We start from the raw sequence: 21739 nt of genomic DNA, 5'->3' as shown, positions 1-21739 counted from the left end.
GAAGATGAGGATTGAGTATAGATTCCTTTTCAAAATAAAATCCCTAGAATGGAGTTCAGCTAAGACATTAGAGAGTTTGGCTAATATATTAAAGTTTTAAAAAGCAGTAGGTCTGCATAGGAAAACTAAGTGCATTGCGTTCCAATATTTATGGGCAGCAAATACGTACCATTCCAAGCTCTCTAAACTGAATCTCTGATCTTAAAAAAGAAAAGAAAATGTTCAGGACTTCACCTGTGAGAATTGTTCCACCTTTCACTGCGTAGCTCTCTTCCTTATAAGGCAAACCAGGAAGTAAAGAGACTGTACTAAATTCCATAACCATGCTGCTTACCTATCTATCAGGCTACCTGCTTAGGTACCAGGAGTTTTTTGTTGTTGTTCTTTCCTTTATACCAACGTAGCCTTCTGTTATAGTCTTCGAAAACCTCCATAGTTTGAAAATCTTCAGCCCTATGTTAACGGCTTCCAAACTTTCCTTTTTCTGAGCTTAATTAATTTTTGATATATTTTGTGCCTGCAGCCAGAACTGAAAGCGAATGGGGATTGAATTGCTCTGGCTTTTTTTCCTATTTCTACAAAGGAATAATAATGTACAAGGTAAGGCTCATTTTATATATGGAATACAAACTTCAGAATATGTACTTGTTCATGTGAGTCTGTGTGATTTTTGTGGTTCTGAATCTGATCTCTGCGATTATGATAAATATGTTAAAGAAATATAGCTCCCTTCTCAATTTTTTTTCAAGGACTTCGGTCTGACTTCGTGAAGAGCGATTCAGTGTCAGGTGGACAGACCAGGTCAAGGACTAATATAAAAATAATATTAAAAGCTGCTTTATACTAATTATCCTCTTCTATAAAGCATGACACTGATTCCAGTTAAAACTATTGCTCCACAAGGTTTATTTCTTAATGATTGAAATTTTAAAGATCACTTCCATCTCTTCGGTAAATACCTAAGGGCTTTTCAAACGAACAAGTAAAACTGGATTTTTTGACAAACTAACTTTGAGGAAGTCAGAACGCTGCCCAGAATGTTATGAACCTGACATAATTAAAGTATGAGCTAATCTAATATATTTCCTTGATTTTCCATGTAGGAAATTGTGATTCAGGGAGTGCCATGAACTGTGAAGATTGTTTGCTCTCTGGACCAAGCTGTGGCTGGTGTTTCCAAGAGGTGAATTATTTCAAACACACACAAAACATGACTTGATGTAATTACAAATTATATGTTTGTTAACTAATATGCTATTCATATTCTGAACTCTCTGCTCCAAGCCACATTCTTCAGGAGAAAAGTAATTCAAAGAGTGGGTCAAAATAGCTACCTTAGAATCAGTGGAAATTAGCATATCCATTACTTTCTTTTCTTTTCAATCTCTAGGCCCTAACTCTGATTCTTAGCCATCTTAAAAGCTTTTTATATACCCTTTCCATTTAACAAAAAAATTAATTTGTGACCTAGCAGCTGCTTAAGAAAAGCAACCCCGAATTTCACATTGATATGCTTTAAGGATTATTAACCAGGCTCATTAATCATGTTCAAGCTCACTTTTCAAAGGATTGTTCATATGTATAATTAACAAGTTTAGGACAAAGAGGAATATTATGGAAGGAATAAGAGACAATTTAAATAGATACGATAGAATTAAATAGATAGGATATAATTGTACTAATGTACAGAGGAGTTACATAACAGCCCAAAAAGATATTCTACCAAGGAACATCTTTCTTGGACTGATAATATTCTGAGTCTGATCGTGTATCCATTAAAACATACAACAAGGAATGAGGAGAAATAAGTCTAATACTTGGCCAGGAGGACGCACATTGAAAGAGTTGTCTTATTTAGGATTTATTAACTGTAGCCTAGAAATTGTCTAATATTTTCAAATCTGTCTCTGCCAATAAAAAGTCTAGAAATTTCTGGCTCAGTTCAGCTGACCTAGTGATTGGAGCATGTGCTGGGTTCTCCAGAACCCAAATCATAGAGAATGGAATATGCTTCATATAGCAAGACTGGGGCACCTCCTTTGATATAAATATGGTGCCAGACACCAGCTTCTGTGTGAAATTGTGCATGCTCAAAACTGCAGAAAATTGGTAGCTTTGGTTTGACTGTTTCTAAGTAACCGTATGATTTAATGTTTACACAATCTTGATTGTGCTTACAGAAAACAGTAAAACTTTTCCTTAGTATTCAGAAATTTTCAAATGAAGAAATCATGCTTGGTCCTGTTTCCACATTCCATTATCTGGCTTTTGTTGTTTTGGTAAATCCCAAATCTGACCCTGTAAAAGAGACTCACAGTTAGTTATAGAAAACTTTATTTATACAGTTTTGCCTTTGTCTGGATTGTTTGTTTTGAGGGGGGAAAATAGTAAATCAGGAACCTCATTGATGAAGAAATAAATTGGTTAAATTTATGATCACTATGATTGCAAAGATGCTTCTAAGGTCATAAGTGTGAAGAAAAATCCTAAGTCACTTTTGTCACGCTAAAAGCAAAATTGTATCTGAATTTATTCAAAAGTTGGCTTTTAGTTTTTAGAAATCAGACTTTCAAAAAAGCATCAGCCCAAATTACCTATTGTTGTTGGACTTCCAGGAAAGAAATAGAAAAGTGGTTGTTTAACAAATGGTTGTTAAACAAATAATAATAATAATAATAATAATAATAATAATAATAATAATTAATAATAATTTATTAGATTTGTATGCCGCCCCTCTCCGAAGGTTCGGGTCATAAGTCAAGAACTACCTCTATGGCAAAGGCCACCTATGGAGATCTAGTGTGGCATTGCCATCAAAAACAGCAGCATTTCTTCCTAAACCATGTCATTCAGAACCAGGGAAGCCATGCGATCCCCTTTTGTGACCTTCTGACAAGCAAAGTCAATGGGGAAGCGAAATTCACCTGGCAACTGAGTTATTGATTTAACAATCACAATGATTCACTTAATAACTGTGACAAGAAAAGTTGTAAAATGGAGCCAAGCTCACTTAACAAATTTTTCACTTAGCAACATAAATGTTGGGCTTCATTATAGTCGTATTTTAAGGACTACCTGTATATAAACCCAACTGCTATTGCTATTTCCATAAGTGAAAAGGAAATACACGAACCAAAGGTTCTTTTGAAGGTGCTGACCATGGTTTCAGCAAAAAATATGGCTATTTCTCATCTCTCAGAACTCTAAGCCTCCAATCTAAGCCTGCTAAACATGAATCTAAGTATTGCCCACAAGATCATATGCTGCAACGTCCTTGCCTGTCAATGACTACTTCAGCTTCAACCACAACAACACAAGAGCACATAACAGATTTAAACTTAATATTAACAGCTCCAAACTTGACTATAAAAAATATGACTTTAGTAATCGAGTTGTCGAAGTGTGGAACTCATTACTGGACTCAGTAGTGTCAACCCCTAACCCCCAACATTTTTCCTTTAGACTATCCACGATTGACCTCTCCAGGTTCCTAAGAGGTCAGTAAGGGGCGTGCATAAGTGCACCAGTGTGCCTTCCATCCCCTGTCCAATTGTCTCTCCTTTATCTCATACATCTTTTCTTCCTTTCATATATCTTCTCCCCTATTTTTATATCTTTTCTTCTATCCTTTTCTTTATATATATTACTACTTGTCTATTCTCTTCAATGGGTATTGTGTATTGGACAAAATAAATAAATAAAAATAAATAAAAATCTTGCAATGACTTTGCAAAGAGCAATCGTAGGTGAACTCAAATCTACTCCTTGTTCAGAGAGGAATTATGAAGAGCTGCAGTACTTGCTGGCTCTTAATTCCACTGTTGTCTTTGGCTGGGCTTTTAGCAGAACTGTCCTCACTTTTCTATTTCTTTCCTGGAAGTCCAACAACAATAGGTAATTTGGTCTGATGCTTTTTTGAAAGTCTGATTTCTAAAAGCTAAAAGCCAACTTCCATTTTGAATAAATTCAGATACAATTTTGCTTTTAGCATGAATAGGAGCCACAGCAATCTTGACTTAAAAGAAATTGTGTTGTTGAGAAAGTAAGCTTGGGAAAGGTATATTTATATTCCATTCAAATAATTATACACTATGCCTTCTCAGTGGAGCAACTTTTCCCCCCTTGATTCATAGCCAAGGCAGACCTTAATGCTATAAATGTAACTAAGAATGGGGTAGGTCTTCAGTTACCCTGTTCAAGAAATATCCTAAGAAAAGTGTGTATGTCTCTCTCTCCCTCCCCCCTCTCTCTGTGTTTGAATTTAAGTCAATGTTAACTCATGGAAAAGTCCTTGCAGTTTTCTTTTGCAAGGTTTTCAGAAATCATTTGACCTTGCCCTTCCCTAGGGCTGAGAGAGAGTGACTGGCCCGAGTTTACCCAGCTGGCTGCTGGAATGCCTGTGGGATTAATGGGGTTTTCTTAGGGGGTTTCCTCACACTTTGCTAACTGCAGCTTAAATATGGCTCATTAATCATTAAATAATGTCATCTTGGCATTGGCTTTGTCTCTTCCTCAAGCCCTGTGTAGATAATGTATGTTTCAGTTTGGAAGTGGCGATTTCCCCTCTTCTTCAAACACAAGTTTGTGTGAATGATCTGGGATGGTTCCTTGACAGGAACGGAGAGGGCATTTGAAAGGGCTTCAGGCATATTCTCTCTGGTCTGGTTGCCTCCCATTTTAATAGGAGTAGCCAGAGACCGTGGCACCTGGGGATTAAGGAAGAGGCACACTCAACATGAGAGATTGTGAGAAGGTTGAGAAAAGAATGGAACAGGGAGTTGACAAAACAAACAAGAAACTCCAGGCAAGTCAGATGATAGCTTACCATTCTGAGAGGCTCTTTCTTAATTACCTCAAAATAAATGAGGCTGGGAAATTCCTTTTCAAGTTTTCGAGATTCTGTAACTCCCTAGACTGTCATTATCATTAAAACGTTGATTATATGCCATCAAGTTGGTGTTAACGGTTAGCAGCTCCATGGATAGCCTTCCCAGGGTAGTATTAAAAATCCTTCCCTGAAGTTTGTGTAGTGCTGGTATCCTTGGTTTTAGTTCATTCCTCGGTAGGCATGCAAAGGCTTGCATGGTTTGCATAGGAAAAACGTCTTGCCTGCCTATGTTGTGATTGTGTAGCCTGAGGCACGTTTATACCGCTGAAACCTGTCCTCCATGGACCTTAAAACGGCTTATTTCCAAGAAAATTCATATTTGAATGTCAGCCCTAGTAGGAAAATATTGGAGAGGAGGGAACTAACCTTCATCTGTCCCCAAAAGGACATACAAATATAACTTCAAGGTTAGTGTTATCATGATGTGTGTGTGTTTTCAAAGGGAATCTGATTATCAGTTGATATGAGCTGATAGTTGGACTACTTTTGGACGTGGATTTAGTGTTATGCTCATACAAGAAAACATGTACAAAACTGATAGTGTCTAATAATAATCATGTCATTCCCTAGTTCCTGCCCATTCACATTTAGTGAGCAATTGGCAGATACCATATTTTTGGAGTATAAGACGCACCCTTTTCCTCCCTAAAACAGGCTGAAAATTCAGGTGCATCTTATAGTCTGAATGTAGCTTTTTTTTCCCACAGCTTTTTTTCCCAGCCCTAACTAGGTGTTAATGATCTTCTTATCTCTTACCTTGCAGGTTCTTTCATTGTTATTCTTTGCAGAGAATGTTTTCCAAGCCCTAAGTCTTTGCAGGTTTTTTTAATTGCTCTAACTTGCTCCAAATGTTTCTTACCAGCCCTAATCAGGTGCTAACAATGTTCCCAGCTCTTACCCACTTGCAAGCTCTTTCACTCTTACTCTCTGTCAAGAATGTTTTCCAAACCCTGTTTTTATTGCTCTACTTGCTCCGAATGTTTCTTTCCAGCCCTAACCAGGTGCTAACAATGTTCCCAGCTCTTACTGGCTTGCAAGCTCTTTCATTGTTACTCTCTCTGAATAAGGTTTTTTTAAAGTCCTAACCAGGGGATAAAATAATGTGCTGAAACTGATCAGACTAAGGATGCTAGCCAGATGAGTATCTGGTAAGCAGATTCTTTTCCCTATTTTCCTCCCAAAAAACTAAGGTGCGTCTTATACTCCGGTGTGTCTTATACTCCGAAAAATACGGTATTTCTCCACTTCCAGGAGATACCTAATGGCAGAGTAAATAGAGACAGGGAAATCCACCAATCGCTTTCTTTTACTTGTCCTTCATGCAGGCTATAAAGGTGGCAGCAGTGCCAGACCTATTTCTCAGGCAGAATAGAATACAGAAATGAGGGTGCCACACAGTAAGTTGTGTGAGCACAGGAACAAGGAACAGGCACCTTAGACCAGGTGTAAATAACAGCCCCCCCATTTCAAATCAAGTGGAACTGTTAATCAAGAAGCCAGAATGTTCTTTTTATTGTAAAGTTTGTACAAAGACAAATGCTGTACAAAGATTCTTATGGAAAGGCATTGTTCCTTTTTTAATAAGGAAAAAAAATACATTATAGCAGGCATGTCAAACTCGATTTCGTTGCGATCTGCATCAGGATTGTGTTTGACTCCAGGGGGTTGTGTTTGGGTGTTGCGGGGCAGGGGGGCATGGCCAGCTCAACCTCACTTGTGTCAGCAATGCCTGTGGTGGCTTGAGTGCTCTGCCAGCGAAAATGGGCTGCTGAGCGCCATTTTAGGCTTTCACAGCTTCCTGCAACCCTCTGTCAACAAAAATATACCTCAAGAGGGTCAAGTGCTTTGATCCGGTCCACAGGCCATTCCTTCATTGTTTCCAGGGCGGCCCCATGGGCCAGATCTAAGTACCCTAAGACCGGATCCAGCCCCAGGCCTTAAGTCTGGCACCCTTGCATTATAACACTAGTTTCCTCCAGCTTTTTTCTTGCATTGCTTTTAAAAACTTACACAGAAAAGTACTTTGGTTATTCCGTTCCAGATATTTCAATTATAGACCCAAATGATTTGAATATGGGCACACTAGCCAGGATTACATAAAAAGACTCCCAAAACATATATGCTTCATGCCCTTTAATACAAAATGTTAAATTGGGAATATTATTTCTAGACCAGCTTACAATACTTCTGTTTAGCCATTCTATGATAAGTGGCAGTATTTTTCATTTTTGTCTGAGCAAAGTCCTTTTTATTAATGAAAGATACCTAAGCAGCAGTACGTTGCATTTCTCCTCTGAATCATTCAAGAAATTGCCTTTGCATCCAAAGTGAACTTCTATTCTGCAATATAGTTGATCTAATGCATATTTTTCCCACATGTCTTTCCATTATGTAATTGATAGAATATAGAAAAAAATATTTTCAAGAAACTTAGAAACTTTTCAGGCACCTTGGTATTGACCAGGGCAAAACAATAGATGCAATTTACATAGGCCTCTGTAAAGCCTTTGACTCAGTGATACACAACAAACTACTTCTGAAACTAAAATCCTACGGCATCTCTGGACCCCTACATAAGTGAGTAGCTGCGTTCTTGTCAAACAGACAACAAGTGGTCAAAATAGGGAGCACCCTATCAAATCCCATTCCTGTTAACAGCGATGTACCCTAAGGCAGCGCACTCTAGGACCAACACTCTTTATACTTTATATAAATGACCTTTGCAATGACATTATAAGCAACTGTATTCTGTTCACCGATGTTGTAAAACTTTTTAACACCAACAATAACATTGCTACCATTGCTAAAGGGGGGACATGTTTGAAACATTTTAATATGTTAAAGGGTTAAATAAGGTTCAGAAGGGAAGTGTTTTTAATAGGAAAGTGAACACAAGAACAAGGGGGCGCAATCTGAGGTTAGTTGTGGGAAAGATCAGAAGCAACGTGAGAAAATATTATTTTACTGAAAGAGTAGTAGATCCTTGGAACAAACTTCCAGCAGATGTGGTTGGTAAATCCACAGTAACTGAATTTAAACATGCCTGGGATAAACATATATCCATCCTAAGATAATAATACAGGAAATAGTATAAGGGCAGACTAGATGGACCATGAGGTCTTTTTCTGCCATCAGTCTTCTATGTTTCTATGTTTCTACCCTTCAAAAAGTCCATGACTTTGTGTCAGAATGGTCAAACATCTGGCAACTCCAAATCTCAACCAACAAATGCTCTTTCTTACACATTGACATAAAGAATCAGAACACCAAATACAAGCTAAATGGACACAACCTTGCAGATGGCCCTCACTCTGTCAAAGACCTTGGAGTAGTCGTGACACACCTCATGGAAAACCATGACTGTATTCCCTTTATAATTAGAGCCATCCATTTAATTAAACTATTTTATATTTTACTCAGTTGCTTTTTTGTTTTTCCACTTCTTTGTAGAATTTTACTGATCCATCTGAAATTCATAAAAGGTGTGACACTCTTGAAAAGCTTATTTCAGAAGGATGCCATCCAAATTTAATTGAATTTCCCATTTCCAAAGTAGAGATCCATGAAAACAAGCACCTGAGTGACGGGCCAGAAATAAATGGTTCAGAGGTTACTCAGATTTCTCCTCAAAAGATAACTGTTTTCCTGCGGCCAGGTAAGTTACAGCATCATATCTATCTATCTTTCTATCTATCTAATGTATCTATCTATCTACTGTATCTATCTATCTATCTATCTATCTATCTATCTATCTATCTATCTATCTATCTATCTATCCATTTACTGTATCTATCTATCTATCTATCTATCTATCTATATCTATCATCTATCTATCTATCAATTATCTATCTATATTTATTTATTTGTTTGTTTGTTTGTTTGTTTGTTTGTTTGTTTGCTGCCTCAATCATGACAAATTGTAAGACTTTACACAAAAAGCCATGGCAATAAAGTCAAGGCACAATTTGGTCTGCAAAAAAGAGGCTACGGATTTGAAAGGAGATATCTGGATTAATTTACTAGAGAGTTAGCTTTGTTCAACTTAGGAAATATATTTCTGAGTAAACACCTGGGGATTTTTTTCCCCAATCAAATGATAAAAGGACACCTGAGGCTATATGAGACACAGGAGCATTTCTGTGAAGTTAATATTTTGTTCACAATGGCTTTAGCAATTTCCTTTTTTCCTACTGCAATATTAATATGACACAGAACAATAGAATCCATTATAACCTACAAGCAAATACCTATCATTTGAAAATATTATAATGCTACTTCAGTCCAGATAGGTGTATTTGTTTAGCTATGATTGCAGCACGTTTGATGAATAGATTTGAGAAATATACAGATTTGTAGCAGGGGAAATAGTAATTGGGGAAAGCAGAAACAATTTACTAATGTTTTTCTCCAAAAGAGACTCTCTGCCTTTTCAAATAATTTCTCAATAAGTAATTTTCTCATACTTTGGCAACATTACTAAATCTCATTAAATTATTTTCATACACACAAAAAGTGCATCTTGAACTGGACCGAGAAGAAAACTGTCAACCAATACAGCTCATGAAGCAGAGCAGGGGTGAAATTTTCCTAATTTGGCCCCATTCGGCCCCGTTTGGGCGAGTAGGTAGCAGTTGCGGTGGCTGGTTGGGAGACCCTGTAGAGATGGCAGTGCAAGGCTTTGCCTCCCCCCCCCCCCCATCATCACTTCCTGGGTTGTTTTTCACTTTTTAAAGCTTTTTTCCCTGCCAGTTTGCAAGAAGGAAGGAAGGAAGAAGGGAGGGTGGGAAGGAAGGAAGAAAGGGAGGGAGGAAAGGAAGGAAGGAAAGAAAGAAAGAAGGAGAGAAAGGAAGGGAGGAAGGAAGGAAGGAAAGAAAGAAGGAGAGAAAGAAAGGGAAGGAAGGAAGGAAAGGAAGAAAGGAAAGAAGGAAAGAAAGAAAGAGAGAAAGGAAGGAAGGAAAGAAGGAAAGAAAGGAAGAAAAAAGGAAAGAAGGAAAGGAAGGAAGGAAGGAAAGAAGGAAAGAAAGAAAGAGAGAAAGGAAGGAAGGAAAGAAGGAAAGAAAGGAAGAAAAAAAGGAAGGAAGGAAAGAAGGAAAGAAAGGAAGGAAGGAAAGAAAGAAAGAAAGAAAGAGGAGGGGAAGGGAAGGGAGAAAGAGGTAGTTGTTAGAAGGGAAAAAAATAGGACTCATTTTCCAGCCAGGAGATTGCTTGGCAAAAAAGAAAACCAAATGTTGTCACTTTAAATCAGAGTCTCCAAACTTAGCTGCATGGCTGAGCAATTATGGAAGTTGAAGTCCACAAGTCTTAGTGTTGCAAACTTTGGAGCCTCCTCAGTGAAGGGCTACCAAAAAAATTTTACCATCCAAAGTTAAACTGAAAAACCTTCGGAAGGAGGTTTCTAGTTGCAGGAGCAAAGTGACATTCTGGGTTAGTTGAACAATAAACTGGATAAAAGTAAGGAGTCTCATACGGTTCTATGTTTTTGAAGTTTTGGGGTTTGTGCAATATGGGCTTTGTATTTCTAAAAGGGTTTGGGTGGTTCATATTGTGGCTAAATCATTTTTGTCCTATGTCTCAAGTGTGGGGCGCTTATTCTGATTCTATTACTGTGTTACTTAGCTGCCAAATCTTGCCATGGGGAAATTTCAAAATATCCCATCTAGAATGGGCTTCCTAGGGATCTGTTTACCTGCTTGTGTGAATGGAGCCAAACATCAGGTTTCCACCTTCTATACGGTCATTATCTCATTATCTCTATAGGGCAGGAGTGTGGCATGAGTTTCAGGTAGGTTCTTTGTTAGCAGCTTGATTTTTCCTTGTTTTTTGGTGAGCCTTTTCTTATGATTAATATTTTATTTGGGGGAGGAGAGAGAGGGAGGGAGGGAGGACCACAAATCTGGCTGGCACTATACACAGCTTCAGAGGATGCTTTGAAACAGCACAGCAAAGGCTGGAAGGGACCTCGGAGGTCATCATCCAACTCCCTATTCCCTGGCAAAATGAACTACTAAATTGGCCGCACCCACCTAGTCACATGACCAAACCCCTGCTTAGTCCAACCCCCTGCTTAGGCAGGAAACCCTACACTAGGTTTGCTGAAAAAATGGTTCCATCTTTTCTCAGGAAAAATATCATTAATGAAACAAACTTTCTGATGTTTCTATGGGAAGGAAGTCTTCCTGACCAATGGGATGGGGAAGACAGGGTGTTGTCTGTTCGTTTTTACCAAGCTAGTCATTCCAACTTTTAATTTGTTGTTTCTTGAAGTAGTCTGTCCATAAAGCATATTTTGCAATTATATTTTGCAGATGTTTCCACCATCCATATGAAACGATTAATTATTAAAAGAGTTAATTGCTACTGCTGAGATATTCTTTGTTACAGAATAATACCATGCAGCATAGAGAATAAAGAGGCCCAGTCAATATTGTACTTCCCCTTTTTAACCACACACATTTGATTAGTTTTCTGTTTCCCCTTTGGCTCCACCAGGAAATGAAGAAACGATACAGATCAATGTTCGTCAGACTGAAGATTATCCAGTTGATCTCTACTACCTCATGGACCTTTCAGCTTCTATGGACGATGATCTGAAAACCATAAAGGAACTGGGGTCTACCTTGTCCAAAGAAATGTCTAAGCGCACAAGTAACTTTCAGATAGGCTTCGGGTCTTTTGTTGAAAAACCAGTTTTGCCATTCATCAATACTCTGAAAGAAGATCTGAAGAATCCTTGCCGGTTGGTAGAAAAATTCAAACATTTCTTCTATCTCTTTAGAAATATGGTTTGAATTTGAGTGAAATATTTCTCCTTAAATACAATTAGATTAATTCATTGTTTTAACAGAGGAAGAGGGGATTCCCCGCCGGGAGACAAGTCAGGGACTGCTAAAAGTGAGAAGTCTCCTCCAGTAGCCCTTTCATTCATAGACATGCAATCAGAACCCACCCACACCTGTTAAAGTTATGCACACAAACAATGCATGCTAAATCAACTCTCTTCAAGGTGACACTCTGGACCCACCTTTCATTATCATTTCCAAAACTTCAAGATTACAGAAGGCTTTGATGGATCAGATACATTGGCCTTATGGGTTCTCGAGTCCTGCTTTAATCATTCTTAGAATGGTCTCTAGACTAGATTCCAGATAATCTGGTCTGGATAATCATTATTTATTTTAGTTTGTTTGTTTGTTGATTGAGTGATTGAGTGATTGAGTGATGGATTGATTGATTGATTGATTGATTGATTGAGTGATTGATTGATTGACTGGTTGACTGGTTGACTGATTGATTTCTATGCCGCCCCTTTCCAAGGACTCGGGACGGCTCACAACATATAATACACAGTATACAATATCTTGAATTCAATTAATTAATCTAAAACCCAAAAAAAGCATTAAAAAACAATCATTTCATTCTCTCAACACATTGGCCAGGGAGCAAAGATCTAATGGCCCCAGGCCTGGCGGCATAAATGAGTCTTCAAACTCTTACAGAAGGCGAGGAGGGTGAGGGCAATACGAATGTCCAGGGGGAGCTGATTTCAGAGGGCCAGGAGCCCCAGAGAGAAGTCTCTCTCCCTAGGCCCCGCCAAACAACATTGTCTAGTTGACAGAACCTGGAGAACGCCAACTCTGTGGGACCTGACCGGTTGCTGAAGACGGTCTCGGAGGTGTCCTGGTCCCATGCCATGTAGGAGTTTATAGGTCATAACCAACACTTTGAATTGAGTCCGGAAACCAATTGGCAGCCAATGCAGACCGCAGAGTGTTGGATATAAATGCACATGTCTGGGCAAGCCCATGACTGCTCACTCGGCTGCATTTTGCACAATTTGTAGTTTCCAAACACTTCTTTCTTTCTTTCTTTCTTTCTTTCTTTCTTTCTTTCTTTCTTCCTTCCTTCCTTCCTTCCTTTCTTTCTTTCTTTGATTGATTGATTGATTGATTGATTTGTATGCTGCCCCTCACCGCAGACTCGGGGCGGCATACAACAATAATAAAACAATATACAGAGAACAAATCTAATATTAAAAAATCTAAAACCCCATTATTTAAAAGAACATACAACATAAGCATTCCATACATAAAACTATACAGTGGAACCCCGACATAAGAGCTGCTCTACTTAAGAGCAACTCGAGATAAGAGCTGGGAGGGGAGAGATATTTTTGTTCTACTTACAAGCCCAAATTCGAGATACAAGCGCCAAGGAGCTGTCTCCTGAAGCCAAACGCTAACTTCCGCGTTCGGCTTCAGGAGACAGCTGCGAAGCGGCGCGCATGTTTTAAAAGGTTGCAGCCGGCCTGGGGGGCTCGGGGGGGGGGTGCTTGCAGCTTTCTTTCTTGCTCTTTTTCTTTCTCTTTTTACCTTCCCTTCCTCTATTTCTTCTTTTCTTTCTCCTTCTCACCTTCTTCCCTCCCTCCCTCCCTTCACTCATTCCTCTCTTACTCTCCCCTTTCATAAGTTTCCTTGCTTCCTTCCTCTGTTCCTGTCCCTTCCCTCTTTCCTTCCTTCCTTCCCACCCTCCGTCCATTCATTCACCCATTCCTCTCTTGATCGCTTAAAGCCGGTCCCTGGTGCAAAAAGGGTTGGGGACCTCTGTCCTACAGGATTGGGTGGCAGAGAAGTTGAACATATGTAAACTTAAAAGTTTAAGAAAGTTTACAAGTTAAGTGAAAGAAACTTCATTATTCATTTATATGTACATGTACATTTCTTCATTAAAAACATGTCTTTCTGCATAATTTAGACTAACTTTGTGAGTTTTTTGAGGGCTGGAACCAATTAAAATTATTTACATTAATTCCTATGGGGAAAAGTCGTTCGAGATAAGAGCTGCTCGACTTAAGAGCCCAGGTCCGGAACGAATTAAACTCGTATCTCGAGGTACCACTGTATAGGCCTGGGGGAGATGTCTCAATTCCCCCATGCCTGACGGCAGAGGTGGGTTTTAAGGAGTTTGCGAAAGACAAGGATAGCTTGTCCATAAGCTATTCCTTTATGTGGAGGTAGGGAAGGTGATTATCTAGATTTCTGGAAATTAAGCTAAGGATGCTGTGCTCCTTGAAAGGGCAACTGAAAACCTATCAGATGCAGCATCAGGCTATTCCACCAGGCACTGAGAAACTCCACCAGTGGAGCATGTTGAGGGCGCATACCAGAGTCTATGAACTAACAAAATTTATTGAATTCCTCAACATACTCAAAGCTACAGTAGGAATACAAAGTTACAACGATAGAATTATTCTGGTTCCCACTGATCTCAAAAAACTGCCATCCATTTTCTGATCTGGCAAGGATAAATGACATATTTGTAAACCACTTAGAGAGAGCTGTAAAGCACTATGAAATATATAAGTAAAGGCGCTATTGCTATTTTAGGAAATAGTAGTTCTCTGCAAGTAATGCTGCTCACCAAATGTCCCGTAAATTGCGCTTCATTTTGGAGCATCACTATATACCCAGTTGTCCTAGGAATAGTGAATTCAAAATCCTATCACTCAGCTACAATGTATTCAACACACATCTTCAGGGAGATACCAATCATATAAACTATAATCCATCGCAAGATCGTACTGCTGAATACTGAAAAGAATGAAGGGCTATACCAAATGCACCTCAACCCTAAAACTTTATAGTGTGACCCCCCCCATCGTTATTTATAAGTACATAAACATATTTTACTTTACAGAAATATCGCATTTGATTGTTTGCCAACATTTGGATACAAGCATGTTCTGTCGTTGACAAACGATGCAGAAAGATTCAATGAAATTGTGAAAAAGCAGAAAATCAGTGCGAATTTAGATACTCCAGAAGGAGGATTTGATGCAATTATGCAGGCAGCTGTTTGTAAGGTAAAGAAACAATATCTGTGTATCATGTAGATTTGGAGTAAATGAAGACTATGTTTATTTATTTATTATTTATTTATTATTTGGATTTGTATGCCGCCCCATATACTAACCCCATATACTAACAGACACACACACAAGCATACCATGTATAAATTAAACATGCCCAGGGGGAGATGTTTAATTTCCCCATGCCTGACGGCAAAGGTGGGTTTTGAGGAGTTTACGGAAGGCAGGAAGAGTAGGGGCAGTTCTGATCTCCGGGGGGAGTTGGTTCCAGAGAGCCGGTGCCGCCACAGAGAAGGCTCTTCCCCTGGGGCCCACCAACCGACATTGTTTAGTTGACGGGACCCGGAGAAGGCCCACTCTGTGGGACCTAATCGGTCGCTGGGATTCGTGCGGCAGGAGGCGGTCTATTGCTAGCTTTACTTTAGATCAGAACATCCCATATGAGAGTACTTCACAATGTTCAAAAAAAGTTTTAAAAAACCTAGCTCTTTCCTCCACTCCCGACTCCTGGGTTACTGTGGATGTTAAACTGTAGGATTTCATCTGTTTAAAGAATTACTGTTTGCAGATTATGTGAATTGTATTTTTACTATTTTATCTAAATAATATTCTGAATGGCTGATTATGTATATAATTTATTATACTTTACCCCAAGTACTCAGATAATATGGTTGACCTTAATTGCTCTACAAGTTTCACTGAGGAGTAATATTTACTACTTCACCTCAGGCAGCAAAATCTTATGGTTTGTCTCTGATAATTCTTTCGAATACTAATTTTCATTCTTTGTAGAGTAGAGCTTGGCATGTTTTTAATCATCAGAACAAGATAAATCATATTTCATATTTCTGCACGTGGTACCAAATTGTTGCATATATTGCTTTACCTCATATTCCCTGTCATCATTTATTAATGTTTTACTGCAGGAAAAAATTGGCTGGAGAAATGATTCATTACATCTGTTAGTGTTTGTGAGTGATGCTGATTCTCATTTTGGGATGGACAGTAAATTAGCAGGAATAGTCATTCCAAATGATGGAAAATGCCACTTGGATCAACGGAATGAATACTCCATGTCAACTGTTTTGGTAATTACTTTTTATTTTATTCAGTCCTTTCCCATTCTCCAGCATTGTACATTTAATCGTGTTAGAAATTGCATTTGTATAACTCACTGCATTATGCCTTTTAAAGTATTCTAAAATGAACATAGAAAATATAATTTGTACCGGGCCATTTTCAGATGAATTAGAATAAAATTACCCTTTTATCACAGAGCTGTATTTCATGCAGGGTTAAGGACATCTCCTATTTGAAAACTATCCTACACTATTTCGGAAGAATGGAAAGCAATAATGTCTTTTACCGCCATAGGGACATTAATTTTCTAAATTAAGAGGCATCCCAAATCTGGTGTAAAAAGCACCATCTTATTAGACCAAATTGAGATGGCTTCTAACACCATTCCTGTATCATGAATTCTTAAAGTTGGGGATGTGCTATAGCTGGTGTTGTGGTTAGCTCTGGCCCAGCTCCTGCCCCAAGGACTGTGGATGTGGGAGAGACATCCACATGCTGCAGGCCTGTTTTGCCCCCGGTGGAATCTGATGATGAAGGCTCCTCTGACCAAGAAGACATGAGTGACAGGGAGGAGGAGAGTGGGGCAGACAGCTCAGAAGGAGATCAATTATCTAGCTCCTCCTTGGATTCAGAACAAGAGTTAATGATACAGCCATGCATGTGGAGAGCGATGCATAGGCAACAACAACTGAGAGATTATTATCAAAGAAAATGAGGCCACCTGTGGTTGGGTGGGGCTGTGGTAATTAGTGATGCTGCTTTAAATAGCAGCCTGTGGGTTTGGCCATTGTGGAGGATTATCTGATCGTTGTGTTTCGTGACTGCTTTACTGACTTTGACCTTTTGTGTGCTGATTTTTCCCCGCTTTGAAACTAAACCAGAGCAAAGTGTGTTTCACTTTGTGAAAGAAGGACTGTGAATTGCCTCACAGCTGCAAGCTAAGTATCACAGAACTGATAAGGGACTTGTGCAAATTACCAGTTTGTTTGGAGACGAGTGCTCTTTGCTATACCAAAAGAGGGCTTAGTTTAAATGAATTTTCATTATAAAGAACATTGTTTTGAATTTTCAGACGTGTGTGTGTCTGAAATTTGTACCTGTGAATTTTTGGGAGGAATCTACCAGAGAGCCCGACAAAACAGCTGTGATGGTGAACCTATGGAACATATGCCGGAAGTGGCACGCAGAGCCATCACTCCAGACATGTGGAGCCATGACATATTGCTCTTCCGGGTTCTGGAGCACTAGTCTTCACGCATGTGGGAGTGCCAGAAACCGAAAGAACATTTCCTATTTCCAGTGTTTGCATGTGCGCTGGCTACTTAGCTTGGTGTCTGACACGCATGCGAACGAAGAACAGCTCATGTGCTCAAAGACAGGAGACAGGATCCCGGCTGTCACTTCCTAAGGGAGCAGAGTTGTCATCCAGGACCAGCCGACTAGGGCTTCCCACCCTCCCCACCTGAACAGGCTTCTTGTGCAGTCCCAACCCTGCAGCCCACAGTGATGTGCATCTGCAGTCCTGACTGCCTGGGCAGCTCGGGCACCCCAGAGGAGAAGCAGCAGCAGCGCTGCTTGTTCTCGGTAACGGGCAAGGGTGGTGGTTGTCCTCCTGGTTGCAAGCGGCAGAGTGAGAATTGCTACACAGTCCCAGAGGGACAGCAGGGGCACAGCTGCTTGTTCTCGGTGTTGGAAGGGGGGAGATTTCTCCTCCATCATCCCAGGCACAAGTGAGAAATTCCTCCCCTTCCAGCCACCGAGAATAAGCAGTCCTGCCCCTGTTGTTTTCCTGGAGCTGTGCAGCGGTTTTCACCCTGCTGCTTGTGTCTGGGATGCCGGAAGAGAAATCCGCCCCTTTCAGCCACCGAGAACAAGCAACGCTGCTGAAGGAACAGAGTCTGTGCCAAAGGAATGTCTGTAGGAGACGTGTTGGCCAGGAAGCGGGTGTGCTCCCTTGGGAGAAGGAGTGGGAGGGGAGCTGTGCTTGATTTTTCTTACTGGCTGGAAGTGGGGGATTTCTCCTACAGCATCCCGGGTCCCGTCAACTAAACAATGGCGTTTGGCAGGACCCAGGGGAAGAGCCTTCTCTGTGGTGGCCCCGGCCCTCTGGAACCAACTCCCCCCAGAGATTAGAATAGCCCCCACCCTACTTGCCTTTCGTAAGCTCCTTAAAACCCACCTCTGTCGTCAGGCATGGGGGAACTGAGATATTCTTTCCCCCTAGGCTTCTACAATTTATGCATGGTATGTTTGTATGTATGATTGGTTTTTATAACAAGGGTTTTTAGCTGTTTTAGTATTGGATTGTCACATGCTGTTTTTACCACTGTTGTTAGCTGCCTCGAGTCCATGGAGAGGGGCGGCATACAAATCCAATAAATAAGTAAGTAAGTAAGTAAGTAAGTAAGTAAGTAAGTAAGTAAGTAAGTAAGTAAGTAAGTAAGTAAATAAATAAATAAATCAGTCAATCAATCAATCCCGGGCACAAGCAGTAGGGTGGCAACTGTGCAGCCCCAGGAGAGCAGCTGGGGCAGGACTGCTTGTTCTTGGTGCTGGAAAGTGGGGGGATGTCCCGCTTGTGCCCGGTGTACTGGAGAAAAAATCCCCCCCCCTTCCAGCCACCAAGAATCCTTCCCCTAGCCACCTTGGATTTCTATGAATTCGAATGGCACCTAAATGAAACCAAACAAGGTAACCAAGCGAGGTTGGGAGCAAGCAAGTCGGCCTGGTTCAACGCGAGAGAGAAAAACAAGATTTGGGAATCCTTGTATGCCTGGCTGTTGCCTCTTCTTTACCTTCCCCCTCTGTCCACCTAATTTGGCATGGGTCTAAAGTGGTCTGAAGTGGTTCATTGGGGGGAGAAGGAAGTGAGGCTCCAAAAGAGCAACAGCAGCAGTGGCGGCTTAAGTGGGGAGGGCAGGAGCGACCGGCCAGCTCTGGTGCACGGGGCAGCCGGGCGGGAAGGGAGACAAGAGCGATCTCCTCCCGCTGCCAGTTTTGCACTCCAGGCAGTAAATATTCAGTTGCAGGCATGCTCAACTTCTCGGTGATTTTCTCAGGGTTTTGAAGAATATTTTAATGCTTGTTGAAGACCACACAGGATAAGTCATTCCTAGCTCCAGTGTGGATGCTTATCAAGTGTGATGGAGGGGCTTTTCTTCACACAGTCTTTTTCAATGAGCACCCACAGTTGTGAAAGTGTGAAAGTGCTGAATGCAGCCTTTCTCCAATTCTGTCTCCTGGGCTTCATAATTTTGTGTGGTGATGTAGATGAACTCTAAATGAGGTTCCCTGCTTTTCTATTGACACAGCTGTATTTATTTATTTGTTAAGCTTCCTCATCACTCTTATCAAAGCCTTCTAATTCCATATTGAGTGAAGGTAAAATACACAATATGTAACCTGACCAAAACAACAATAAATAAGCAGCAATTTGTTCAGCCTTATCTCACCGCAAGGTGCCATTTCCTCAAAAATAATCATCAGGATTCCATTCAATTTAGTTATTCATTTTTATTTATTTCTTTATTTTGGCCAATACAAATTGAAAGTTAAAGAGAATAAAAACATGTAGTAGTAAATATCAGGGAAAGGATAGAAGAAAAGATATGATTCCCCTGGGCCGTTTCTGCTTTACGTATGGTTTGTATGAGATGTATGATTGTTTCTTATATTAAGGGTTTTAAATTGTTTTAACCATTGGATTTGTACTGTTTTGTACAAATCCAATGTACAGAACCTATATAGGAAGCTTTGAGATAGCTGTCTTCCTTAATAGAAATCTCAGTGTTTTTCCGAAATGGTTAGTTTCTGCTTTTCTTAAACATGAATTTACTTTTTCCATAAAGGAAGGGTAACCTTTGTTTAATTAATTAATTAATTAATTAATTAACCATTTGAATAAGAATGAATCAGGATGTAATCTCAAGTCACATTTTTCTATGACCCCCCCCCCCCTTTACATTCCTGGATTTGTTAATTAATTAATTAATATCTTTCTTCTAGCAAGGTGAAAGAGGACATTAAGGAGGATCTATGTTTTGATTAACCTACTGTGCCCTCGCTGCACCCAATTATGTGAGCCTTTCATCTGGCACTGTCCAGGTGCTTATCACACATCAGTAAGTTATTTTTTTAATTTAAAGCTAATGTAAAGATCGATTTTCCTTTTTTTTATTTTCTCAGGAATACCCAACTTTAGGGCAATTGATAGAGAAGATTGTGCAAAACAACATTTTGTTAATTTTTGCAGTCACCAAGGAACAAGTTCATTTATATCAGGTAAGATCTCCACATCTTTTCACGTTCTTCTTAGACCTGCCATTCAAGATGGTGTCTGAAAAATACTTTGGGGTGAGGGTGGGACTGAGATTATTTGAAGTTGAGGCCATACTGTTTGTTGCCTGGAGTTCAAGTTCAAGAACACTGGCCTCAACCCTGTCCCAGTTGAATTGCCACGAAGGCTACTATCCTGGTGGATATCAAGCTGTAACGCCAAGGCTGGTACAGCTCAGCATAACATGGTTTCCATTTCAGTTAGTGACCCAGCCAAGCTTGGACACTGGAGGTTTCTGCAATGGTCCTTGGTGTGGATACTGGGTTATGACGCCATATCTGGCTCCAGTAGTGCAGCATTTAGTTAGTGCCTGTCTTCTGATGTCCATCAAAAATTTTGGTGGGTTCTATGGCTGCCACTGTGCTGTGCTGCTAAAACAATTGGCTCACAAGTTATTGTATCATAGCCTTGTTCTCAATGGCTTAAAAATGAATAGGTCAGAGCCACAGCGGGAAGGGAGCTGGAAAAGCAGAGACAGCACTAGCACAAGAACTGTGTATTTCAGTCGAAGTTCTTCCTATTTTTTAATGTCATACAACACAGAGAGGTTTGAAGAGTTGAGTGGCCTTCTAAGTCAAATAGCTAAATATTAAGATGAAAGGGATGGATGCAGGGGTGGGCAGCAGGTAGGACGGGGTGGAACACAGTTCCACCGGTGGAAATGAAGATGCGTGCGCAGCTCCAGCTGATTGGCGGCTGTCACTTCCTGGATTACTGGTGCCGGCTCAACTCTCTCTTTTCCCCCCACTGCTGCTGCTGCTGCATCTGCACTCCTTGCTTTTTTCCTCTTTCTTCCTTCCTGGCCTCGGACGAGCTTCCCTCTCCTGCCCAACTCCCCTCCAGCCTCACGTGGCCACCTCCTGCCTGAGGTGCAAACAGAAGACGTGGGTGGAAGCAGCGCTGGCAGCATTTATGCTTCTGGAAGCATCCATTCACCTAGCTAACCAGCCTGAGGTAGGGGGGGGTGGCCCAGGAAGCAGAGCGCGGGAAACGTGAAGCAAATTGTCACCCCAGCGAGCAACACTGAAAAGGTTGTAAGTTGAGGACTTAACAGTTCACTTGAACGATGATGATTGTTCAAGCCACTCCCACCTGGTCACATGCCTGGCAAGCCACTCCTACCCGGTCACATGACCATGTAAGTCACTCCCACAAAATAAGCCACACCCACAACGTGGTAGTAAACATTTTGGCTGCCCATTACTGGATGGATGGTAACCAAAAAGAAAAAAAAATTCAACGTTCTAATCAGAAATGTTATCAGATTCAGAATCCCAATCTCATTGAAGTAGGATAAATTTAGCATGCATAAAGGTACTAAATCTAATTCCATCCTCAATGGGTAAAAAAACAAAGTGGTACAGCAGAAAGACAAAAAACAGAAGGGCTTTTATTTTAAAACAGGAAAAGAAACAATCCACCCAAAGAACACAATAAAAATGGGAGTTTTGAACATGACAAAACCTGATTTAATGTTCTTTGGGGGAAAAAGAAAAATACTGAGAACTCGGACATGACAATAAAAATAATGCAATGTGAAACTGTTCATATAATAGTGGAGGTACAGAGC

At 40.3% G+C, this 21739-nt stretch overlaps 1 protein-coding gene across 2 annotated transcripts in view; it reads left to right on the top strand.

Moving 5' to 3' along the window:
• Positions 1–305: 305 nt before the first annotated feature.
• Positions 306–21739, top strand: part of ITGB6 (integrin subunit beta 6) — a 62678-nt gene continuing 41244 nt past the window's right edge. The window contains exons 1-7 of one of the 2 annotated variants that reach the window (XM_070731608.1): positions 306–600; positions 1104–1183; positions 8339–8543; positions 11378–11624; positions 14582–14747; positions 15680–15841; positions 20019–20114. In XM_070731608.1, the coding sequence (XP_070587709.1) occupies positions 540–600; positions 1104–1183; positions 8339–8543; positions 11378–11624; positions 14582–14747; positions 15680–15841; positions 20019–20114 (1017 nt within the window). In that variant the 5' untranslated portion in view covers positions 306–539. Of the gene's footprint in view, positions 601–1103; positions 1184–8338; positions 8544–10153; positions 10340–11377; positions 11625–14581; positions 14748–15679; positions 15842–20018; positions 20115–21739 lie in introns of those variants that run through there. The other variant, XM_070731609.1, reaches the window with a different exon arrangement.

Source organism: Erythrolamprus reginae, chromosome 1, assembly GCF_031021105.1.
Source record: "Erythrolamprus reginae isolate rEryReg1 chromosome 1, rEryReg1.hap1, whole genome shotgun sequence".
Lineage (NCBI taxonomy): Eukaryota > Metazoa > Chordata > Lepidosauria > Squamata > Dipsadidae > Erythrolamprus > Erythrolamprus reginae.
Note: the sequence above shows the minus strand (reverse complement) of the source record. Positions and strands in the feature narration are given on the sequence as shown.